This window comes from Rhinolophus sinicus, linkage group LG07, assembly GCF_036562045.2.
Source record: "Rhinolophus sinicus isolate RSC01 linkage group LG07, ASM3656204v1, whole genome shotgun sequence".
Lineage (NCBI taxonomy): Eukaryota > Metazoa > Chordata > Mammalia > Chiroptera > Rhinolophidae > Rhinolophus > Rhinolophus sinicus.
In genome coordinates this window covers 96,916,787-96,928,217 of record NC_133757.1, presented here as the reverse complement: position 1 = coordinate 96,928,217, position 11,431 = coordinate 96,916,787, and the positions used below count along the sequence as shown (strand labels likewise).

The window sequence follows — 11,431 nt, the reverse complement described above, 5'->3', positions numbered from 1 at the left end:
AAACGAGCCACTAAGTTCTTATCATCACTTTTAAATTTTAGTTCTAAAATATCCAGTTGGTACTTTTGTATGTTACAACTCACTGTGGATATTCTACATTCTTTCCTGGATTTTGCATATTTTTCTTCTATTTTAAAATGTATCAATCATAGTTATTTTTTTAAATGTACTCTTGTTCCAGTATCTGGATCACCTTGACATTACTTATAGTTTCTCCTTTTCTTTTTCTTCTCTTAGTAATAAGTCATAACTTTTAACTCTTGGGATATATGGTAATGACCTGCTGTATGCAGCAAATTGGGTATAAACAACCAAAGAAGCTCCTGATGGCTGCTCTAGAGAGTTTTCTCTTTTTGCTCTGTGAGGAGGATAGGCCAAGACACCGATGACCTAAATCCAGTCTTGGATTGCGTTAGATCATAGGTGTTTGAGATTTTAGTAAACATTGGCAAGTTCTCCTTTCCTTGTGTTGCTCAGGCATGGGTCTGCTAGATTTTGAATCGTGAGTTTTTGTGATTTTCTTTTCTCAGCTTTGAAAGATGATGGGGGGTTCATCTCTATCACTTAGGGGTTTATTACCCAGTTGTCTAACTGCTTGCCACATGCAACATCAAAATCACATAAGTATATTACGGGGAGACAGTACAGGTGCTTGAATAAGCCTCCCTTTGTTATGTCTTGTGTGTAAAATCTACCGTGATTTCAGGGAACTATGCTTTTGAGAAATTTCAGACAAGCTCACCAGGATCCCCCAAAGCTCTGAAAATAAGCAAATGTGACTTGGAGAAAAATGACTGTGAATTAGAGAGGCCCCTCAGTGTCTAATTTGTAAATCTATGTAAACCTGTGTAGTAATGGAGGACGTTGGGAATTTCTCTTTCTCTCAGAGGAAGGCCTCTAACTGGGCCAAAGCTAAGGCTCAATTCACACCCAGCGACACCAAGTGCACAGAGGGAAAAAATGGCTGGGAAGACTCAACGCTTTTCAGAATGATTTCTCTGCCTGGAATTGTAGGTCATCTACTCCACATTGCTTCCTTAGCACTCTGATGTCCTGAGCTATGGTTCTTACAATGTAATTGGGATTTGGAGGTTTTGTTCCCCAAAGGGAATGTGGTCCGTTACTACTAATATATCCTACATACAACTGTAAGAATCTTCTTTTTTATTTATTTATTATTTTCAGGTGTACAAAACAATGTCATAGTTAGACATTTATCATTTATATCCCTCACAAAGTGATAAGCCCCTTCCCCAAATCTACAATTAAAATAATGGAAAGTTGAATATATTCAGAATTAGTAAATTTTGCATTTTAAATGGGTAATGGTTATGACACCTAATGATAAAATATCTCAGAGGTTTTCTGTCAATGGTCTATGAAAGGTGCTGTAATATTTCTATTGCCAGACTAAAACTTAATACATGGGAAAGATCATTTGGGACTTTCTTTAATGGCAATTTTTTGCTTTTCATTCTAAGGGTGAAGTTGGAACATTCTCCATTTCCTTAGCTATTCTTTTGCCTGTCGTAAAAGACAACACTAATAAGCACAATAAAGAAAAAAAGAAAACAAACCAAAGTAGTAGCAGATAACTGGTCCATTTGCTCAATGCATTCTCTTTTCTCTTAGGGGGTGGGCCACTATCAATACTACCTCCGTTGCCATCTTGCAGGCAGTTGGGAGGGTCCCACTCATAGTTGCAGTGGCAATGATGTCTGTTGTTACAGACTCCTTTCAGATTGCAGGTCTCAGATGAACAATCACTTACCAGAAGTGACCTAGGGACACACTTCCTTTGGATGCAGATATGTTCTGCACCACACTCGGTTCCATCTTTCACTTCACCAATGTCAGGTATGTTCATCCCCAAATGGTAGTCAATGCCCCAGCAGGCGACATTATTGAAGTGAGTCCAATGTACAGTAGAATGATCTTGCAGAAGGGGAATTTCTGTCACATTGTCACACTGAACCCTCCCACACAGGATGTCTGAGATGTTACATCGCACATATATAGAGCCATGAATACCACAGTGACCAAAACGGTCACCTTGGGTGTTCACTTTCGTGTAGCAACTCTGATTTGCACTCTTGGCCTCTTTGCCAAAAATTTTCTTACACTGTTCTTCACGGTTATTGCATCTCTTTTCATAGCAGTAGCCACCGCCCAGGCATGGGATCCCATCCTGCACATACACGTCTTCTGGACAGTGATGGGATATCCCATTGCACCACTCTGGAAGATCACATACATTTTCCTCTTTTCTACACACATTGCCTGATGGCATGATCTGGCAGTCTTTGCAACAAAGCCCAAAAGCACAAGCAGCCCCAGGTGCCAGCGTGCAGTTAGACTGACAACATGGATCTTTCATACACAAATGTAAAGCGCCACAGTCACACTCTTCTCCTTCTTCAACCACACCATTTCCACACTCAGTAAGTGTGAAGATGTTCTCTGTATTTGATGAAAGGTATAAACATTTTTGTTTTGCAACGGTGTCCGTGAACTGAGCATAACTGCAGTTGCTGAATTTAGTAGTGGATGATTGTTTTGCAAACATTATGCATGTTTTATGCCCACATTTACATGTTTCATCATCATGCAACATACCCAAAATATGACCGAGCTCATGTGACATAATAAATGCAATGTCACACAAATTGTCACTCATGAAACTAGTAACTCCACAGTTATATTGAATGTTACATATTCCTCCAGCATAGGCTAAACCAAGATCAATACCATATTCTTTCTTTACCAATATATTTACAGCATCATGAGGCAAACGGTTATTAAAGCCACTTTGCTTCCACTGGCAAAATCCTGTTAGAAGACCTCTTATGGTGTCTATTGGAATGGGATTTCCTTCAGTCCATATTTCAATTCCCATTAAAATCACATAAATATTCAGTGATTGTAAAAGATTATTTACATAATTGACAACAAGGCATACTTCATTGTGTACACTTGAGGTGTTACTTTTGAGATGCAGATATCGATTGTAATCCACTACCAATGCCAGTTCAAGAAACATCTTGTGTGTCCACCAGCCTTGATAGGCACTCTGCTTCAAAGTATAATTAACGCTCTTTCGTAGCTTCAATTGTCGAGTGATTTCTTCATCTGTTAATCCACATCTCATGGGTGGGAACTGTGTCTCCTCACTGCTCATCTTATACACGAGATGTTCAAATTCAGTAGAAAGCCTTTTGGGTTTGATTTCATAAACAATGTCATTCATCTGTATTATTCCATGAAAGCCCCCAAAACAGGTACTGAGGGCAACCAGGGATTCTGGGTCCCCCTCCACATACCCATGATAGTAGCAGTCATTCTGGACAAAAGGCTGGTCCTCAATGAGAGCGCCCTGGTCTGTGTAGGTGAACACTGGCAGGTGTCTGGACAGCAAATGCTTGTTGATCTTCATGTGGACAATGTGTCTCTGGCCCCCAAAATGCAGTCTGTAGGAGAGCCAGCCTGGAGGCTTCATGCTGTTGGCATGTCTCATGGGAATCACCACCTCTGGGGCACTATAATGTTGAGAGTGCCCTACCTGGGACCATCCAGGAAGGAACAGAAATACCCCCTGCCAGAGCAGCAAAAGAGTGATCTTCTCATGCACCAAGGCAACACCCACAGCCATTATGGAGCCACCATATGCAGCCATTGGTGAGAGTAAAGGAGGGTGGGGCAAGAAGCATCACGCTCATGTCTCCTCCATGTAAGCTGGCTGTATGCAGTGCTGACCTTTATTTTGTCCTCTGGCAGAGTAACACCATTACAGCAGCAGCACTATAAGAAAAAATAAAAAGAAGAGCAGAGACAGAGGTGGGTGTTCTGAGCAGGCGAAGTTTGAGTTGGAAAAAAAGGTTATGGGTTAAAATGGGTTAGTGTTTGGCTCAAGATACGACTCAGTATTTATGTGCATTTGCTCCTAAATAATAGTGAGGCAGAGTGAGATTGTAGGTGTACAAATGAATGGTGATTGGCCATCGGTTGACATTTACTGAACCTAGATGAAGGACACATATGGATTGATTATACCCTTCTCTAAATATATGAATATGTATGAAAAATGCCACAGTAAATATATAAAACTAAAGGGTCTTAATGCAAAGGTGAACATATATCATGTTTTGGTGAAGGAATTTTAATTTACATATGGACTTGGTATAAATATCAATATATAGGTCTTCCTTTCACTTTCAAATTAAGAATTATTTAGTCACATTACTTAGGAGAGGTATAACAATTATTCACATATATTACTTATTTCTCATTGTTTGTAACATATACTTCCAACATAACATGTTCTTACTTATATTGTCTCCTCTCTGTGTTTCTCTAATAATTTAAACGGGTGAAACTGGAAGGGTCAAAGCATCAATTTTCTCACAAACATTGGTATCTCCTGTAATTGTACCCAGTTCTATATTCAATGGACAATGGTGGTATTAGGAGAGTATATTGGCTAGGTGATGGATTTACTCAAGTGTTTATATTTGATTATACTCTTAAGAAGAACAACATTTTAAAAACCTCTAGGCATATAAAATGGAAGAAAATCAAAGTAGTTCGGAGAGTAACAATTGGAGATGGGAGTATACTGAAGATATAATAAAGTACCTTTAGAAATCAATAAATCCTAAAAGAGGGAGGAAAGTTCTCAGGAAGGTACACTTGTTTTACAGTGGTGAAGGCATCAAAGTCCCCACATTTATAAGATTGCAAGGTAACGAGTTTCCAAGTTCAACCTTAAAATGTATTTATTTCATAAATAAAAATATATCTACATATCTTCTATGAAAAAGAAACAAAAAGTTATCTCAATAATACAAATGTATTATCACATATTTGTTTAATTGAAATCTGATACAGGCACAATGCCTGGCTGGCAATCTTATTTACTGCTTGTTTCTTTGAATAAAGTATTAATAAAAACACAATGTGCAACACGGTGCTACCCACTTGGGAAATATAAATGAACATACAGGTCAAGATAATTAGATGGTATGGAGCTCAAATTTGGACAGAATGGTTGGGGCAAAAATATGGATGAGGAATTTGTAAAACTGCATTCAATATTTTACATTCAAATGCTTATTTTTATTTACTTAGTGAAGTCGCCACAGTCTTCCTTAGATCATTAAAGTAAGGAGATTATTTAAAATTAGAACTCTTGGCCTAGGTGAAAAAAAACAACAACACAGAAATGTGAAGTCTTCTGTGAGAGATCTAAAACAGACTGAGCAAATCCACTTCCCACAGTAGGTAATATAAAAATGACAGAAGGCTAAATAAAGACCTATCATCTTCCGGACCCTGTACCCATTTCTGCTTTATCCTTTTTTTTTTTTTTTAAAATCTTCCTTCTATGTTCCTTGAGTTCTCTTCCCTGGAATCTTTGTTCTGCCATTTATGGAATCTTCCTTTCATGAAAGCAACAACAATTTTCTTTCTACTCTCACTTATCCATGAAAAGCTCCTTATTCTATTTAATTTTACTAAATCTACATGTCAACCACCAAAGTCAATGGCATGCAAAGTCCAGTAGAGAAGATTTCCATTCTCAGAATCCCCATGTGCCATACAGACCAGATGTCTGGTCCCAATTTGCTTTGATTACCAAAGCCACTCCCAACCCACTAAACAAGTAGCCATCTCATTAAACCACTATTTATCTTTGTTTCTTATTCTTCTACCAACTCCCAAATCAATCCTACACTAACCTCAAAAAATTGGGCATTTGATTTACTAATGGATTATCCACCAATAATTTACCCATATTCTGCGTTTAGTGAGCATGTGGACTAGCCATACAACACCTAGTTTATTTTAGCTGTACTGCTCATTTGCAACGATATTTAGCCATTGACCTATGGCTAAGCCACGACCCATATCATATTATCACTGTCACTTGTCCTAACTCTTACATATGAAATAGTTAACTACAACTTTTATTCATAATCAGAACTTACTCCTTAGACTTATAAAGGACATAAATAACTTTTCTTTCTGTTTTTCTGACTTAAGTTCCCTTTATTTTACCACTTTTCCCTTGAGCCTACCTCTAGACTCCATCAATTCAACCACTGTTGGCTAAAATGCTCAACCCAAACTGAATAGATCCTTTCCCTCTGCTTTTGCCACTCTTATAACAGACTGCCAAAACTGCTACAGGAAAAAAAAAAATCACAGAGTATCTTTAGGGGAATGAATGCATAAAAGGTGAAAACTGCCAAATGGGATGAAATATTTAAATCAACCACTTTATGCTTTTAATAATTTGTACTTTATTGTTCACATTATTTCTTAACTTTCTGGCTTTCTAACTTTCCTGAACACACAGGACCCTTAGCTGAATACCTGCTGTCTTTGTCTTCACAAACTGTTATTATTATTATTGAATTTAAATTGTAAAACCAAGATATTTTCATTTTGTGCATGTTGAATAAGGATCTGATATTTTTCTTTGTTTTATTGTTTCAGATAGTTGGCAGGAGACTTATTTCAGGCTGAACTTATTTTAACACTCATCATTGAAGTGCCCTGAGTTCCTAGGGTACTTGGGTACTTTTCTAGCACTACAGGGAAGGAATATTTCATAAAATGCCAGGATCCCACAGAATGGGAGTAAGATCCCTAAATGAAATCTTTGACAGCACCACCTCTAGATAGTCAGTAAAATTCTAATAAACTGATTTGCTCTCCATGCCTCTCTTGACATATATTTGGTAATTATTATGGAGTGTGAATTATTGTTGTGATGGAAAAAATTACTTATGAATAATATAGTGCTGTTAGAGTGAACTTAACCAATATAAATCGGTCAAAATTTATTTCTAAGAACTCAGCTTATCAGCAGGTAACAGGAAAACAAACTTGAAAAATGTCTGAGCCAAACTATATCTGTCTTCATAACATTATTTTATACAATGACTAGAGACATACCTCTTGAGATGTTGTCAAAATGGCAGCGTGAGGTGAGCCTCTGGAAATCTCCCCTGGAATTTACAACAAATTGAAAAACTATAACTCCACAAAGGACTCCTTGCACAGCAGACAGGCAAGATGAAGAGTCTCACTACTGAATTCACCTAAAGGTGGGTGAATCCTGTGAGTGGGGGAGGAGGGAAGGGAGAAGTGCGGAGACAGGGCCATGCGGGCGCAGGACTCAGACCTAGCTCAGTGCTCCGAGCTCGCTGCATCCCAGAGCTACCACATCTGCGGGAGAGGGAAGAACTCAGACTGCTAGGGCTCCATTTATGGACCACAGGGCTGAGGGGACAGCATACAACATGGCTGAACCCAACGCTCATGGCAGAGACCTCAGAGCAAAAACTGAGGGACGAAGGCTGAAAACGGTGGTTTAAGCCCTCACAGCTGCAAAGAATGGAAGCCTTAGGCACTGAGACTAGCCGCCCCCTCCCTACCCTCCCAGAGCTTACCCTGCCCCCACCTGCCCAGTGCTAGAAGCAGAAGAGTAGCAGTGTCAGATCAAAAGAACAGAATGTTTGCAGTTCTGAGAACGGTGGTTCGCAGGCACAGATTCACAGCCCAACTAGTTCCAGCAAAAGGGAGGGAGCTGTGGAAGCAGGACCGGCTGTGGTGGTGGTCGCAGCCATGGCTCTTGGCCACCTCTCACAACTCAGCCTGCCCTTGTCCCACCTATATGGGCGGATCCCTGCAGGAGTAAACAGAGCTGCTGAAACACACGGGCTCTGAATCTGGTGCAGGAAGAGATTTGGAACTTCAAAAGCTCTCCGCATCTCCACAGGGACGTGGTGCCCTATGACCCGGGCGAACTGTTAACAGAGGAGAAGCCCACCTTCCAGGGAATTCCCCCATTGTGTGAGAGGCTGGAATAGTGCAGAGAAAACATAACACTACAGTGTGACAGAGAAAAAAAGGCTGCAGTCAGAGAAAAAATAAAACTTTCTACAAACATGGACTGGAAAACAAAGGAAAGACTTCTTCCTATCAACCTGTTGCAGAACCCACTCCTGTAGATGTCTAGGAAGAGAAATAATAAATAATTAATTGCCATGAATAACCAAGGCAACAAGACAGCTCAGAAAGAAAGTGAAAAGTCTCCAGAAAATGAACTTAAAGATATGGAAATGTGTGACTTAAATGACAGAGAATTCAAGATTGCAGTTCTGAAAAAACTCAACGATATGCAAGAAAACGCAGAAAGGCAGTTTAATGAACTCAGAAACGGAATCAAAGAACAACATGAGCATTTTACCAAAGAGTTTGAAATTTTAAAAAAGAACCATATAGAATTTCTGGAGATTAAGAACTCAATAGAAGAAATTAAGAATGAAATAGCCACCTTAGGTAGTAGAGTTGACCAGATGGAGGAAAGAATCAGTGACATCGAAGATAGAAACCGGGAAATGACACGGATGGAAGAAGAAAGAGACTTGAGACTTAAAAGAAATGAAAGAACTCTACAAGAACTTTCTGACTCCATCAGAAAGAGCAATATAAGAATAATGGGCATACCAGAAGGAGAAGAAAGAGAGAAGGGAATAGAGAGTATATTCAAGCAAATTGTCGATGAGAACTTCACAAACTTGTGCACAGAACTGGATCCTCGAATCCAAGAAGCAAATAGAACACCTAATTACCTCAACCCCAACAGGCCTTCTCCAAGGCACATTGTATTGAGCTGTCAAAAATCAACAACAAAGAAAGAATCCTCAAGGTAGCCAGGGAAAAGGAGACAGTAACCTACAAAGGAAAGCCCATTAGATTATCATCAGATTCCTCAGCAGAAACTCTACAAGCCAGGAGGGAGTGGAACCAAATATTCAAACTATTGAAAGAGAGAAATTATGAGCCAAGAATAATATACCCAGCAAAGATATCCTTTAGATATGAAGGAGGAATGAAGACCTTTCCAAACATACAGACGTTGAGGGAATTTTCTAATGCATGACCTGCACTACAAGAAATACTAAAGGAGGCTATTCGAGCACCATCAACAGGGACAATTTGTGGCAACCAAAACATAAAAAGGGGGAGAGTAAAGGCCTGAACCAAAATATGGGAATGGAGAAAGTAGGCATGCTGAAGAAAATGGAATACTCTAATTATCAAACTTTCTTTTACATAAACTTAAGGGTAACCACTCAAAAAAAAAAAAATCCAGAACTGAAATATATACTGTAATAAAAGAAGAAACAAAGGGAAACATCATAGAATACCACCACACAGAAATAATAGACAACAACAAAAAGGCAAAGAAATAATGGAGACACAGTCTTACCAGAAAACGAAAGATAGAATGATAGGAAATCCTCACATATCAATAATCACCCTAAATGTAAATGGACTGAACTCACCAATAAAAAGGCACAGAGTAGCAGATTGGATCAAAAAACGAAACCCAACCATATGTTGTCTCCAAGAGATGCATCTCAGCTACAAGGACATGCATAGACTTGGGTCAAAGAAAATTGGGTCAAAAAAGAAATTAGTGGTGAGATTGAAAGATACATAGAAACATAGATGGATACATAGAAACATAGAAAGATACATAGAAATGAGAATGAAAATACACCCTACCAAAATTTTTGGGATGCAGTGAAAGCAGTTTTAAGAGGGAAATTTATATCATTATAGGCCTATCTCAAAAAACAAGAAAAATCTCAAATAAATAACCTCACGTTACACCTTAACTAGAAAAAGAAGAACAAATGAAACCCAAGGTCAGCAGAAGAAAGGAAATAATAAAAATCAGAGCAGAACTAAATGAAATAGAGAACAAAAAGACAACAGAAAAAATTAATGTGACAAAGAGCTGCTTCTTTGAAAAGATTAACAAAAGTGGCAAATCCTTGGCTAGGCTCGCTAAAAAGAAAGAGAGAAGACACTAATAAACAAAATCAGGAATGAAAAAGGGGAAGTTATCACGGATGCCATAGAAATACAAAGGATCATCCAAGAATATTATGAAGGACTATATGCCACCAAATTCAATAACCTAGAAAAAATGGACAAGTTCTTAGAAACATATAGGCTTCCTAGGCTGAGCCATGAAGAACTGGAAAATCTAAACAGACTGATCACCAGTAACAAAATTGAATCAGTCATCCAAAACCTTCCCAAAAGCAAAAGTCCGGGACCAGATGGTTTCACCAGTGAATTCTACCAAACCTTCAAAGAGGATCTAATACCAATCCTGCTCAAACTCTTCCAAAAAATTGAAGAAGAGACAGTACTCCCTAGCTCATTTTATGAGGCCAACATTACCCTGATACCAAAACCTGGTAAGGACAACACAAAAAAGAAAAGTACAGACCAATATCTCTGATGAATACAGACGCAAAATAACTAAACAAAACTGTAGCAAATTGAATGCAACAATGCATGTAAAAGATTATTCATCACGACCAAGTGGGGTTCATCCCAGGGGCACAAGGATGGTTCAACATCCGCAAATCCATCAATGTGATACATCACATAAACAAAATAAAGGACAAAAATCATATGATTATATCAATTGATGCAGAAAAAGCATTTGACTAGATACAACATCCATTTATGATTAAAACACTTAATAAAATAGGTATAGAAGGAAAATACCTTAGCATAATAAAGGCCATATATGACAAGCCCTCTGCAAATCTCATAATTAATGGAGAAAAACTGAAGCCCTTTGCTCTATGTTCAGGAACACAACAGGGCTGTCCCCTATCACCTCTGCTTTTCAAAATACTGTTGGAAGTCCTCGCCATAGCAATCAGGCAAGAGAAAGAAATAAAAGGCATCCAAATTGGGAATGAAGAAGTTAAATTGTCAGTCTTTGCAGATGACATGATGCTATATATAGAAAACCCTAAAGACTCCACCAAAAAGCTATTAGAAACAATCAACGAATACAGTAAAGTTGCCGGCTACAAAATCAATGTACAAAAGTCCATTGCATTCCTATATACTAACAATGAAATCTCAGAAAAAGAAAAAAAACCACACAATTCCTTTTGCAATTGCAGCAAAAAGAATAAAATATCTAGGAATAAACTTAACCAAGGATGTGAAAGACCTATATGCTGAAAACTACAAGACATTTTTAAAAGAAATTGAAGAAGACACAAAGAAATGGAAAGACATTCCGTGCTCATGGATTGGAAGAATCAACATAGCTAAAATGGCCATATTACCCAAAGCAATATACAGATTTAATGCAATTCCCATCAAAATCCCAATGGCAGTTTTTAAAGAAATAGAACAAAAATCATCAGATTTGTTTGGAACCACAAAAGACCCCGAATATCCAAAGCAATCTTAAGGAAAAAAAAAAACAATGCTGGAGGTATCACACTCCCTGACTTTAGCTTGTACTACAGGGCTACAATAATCAAAACAGCATGGTATTGGCAGAAAAACAGACACGTAGACCAATGGAATAGAATTG

At 38.3% G+C, this 11,431-nt stretch overlaps 1 protein-coding gene across 1 annotated transcript in view; it reads right to left on the bottom strand.

Annotated features, from left to right (window-relative positions):
* Positions 1 to 1,295: 1,295 nt before the first annotated feature.
* LOC109448109 (disintegrin and metalloproteinase domain-containing protein 20) overlaps positions 1,296 to 11,431 on the bottom strand; it is an 81,578-nt gene continuing 71,442 nt past the window's right edge. The window contains exon 2 of the mRNA XM_074338339.1: positions 1,296 to 3,798. Coding sequence (XP_074194440.1) covers positions 1,472 to 3,673 — 2,202 coding nt within the window. The 5' untranslated portion in view covers positions 3,674 to 3,798 and the 3' untranslated portion in view covers positions 1,296 to 1,471. The remainder of the gene's footprint in view (positions 3,799 to 11,431) is intronic.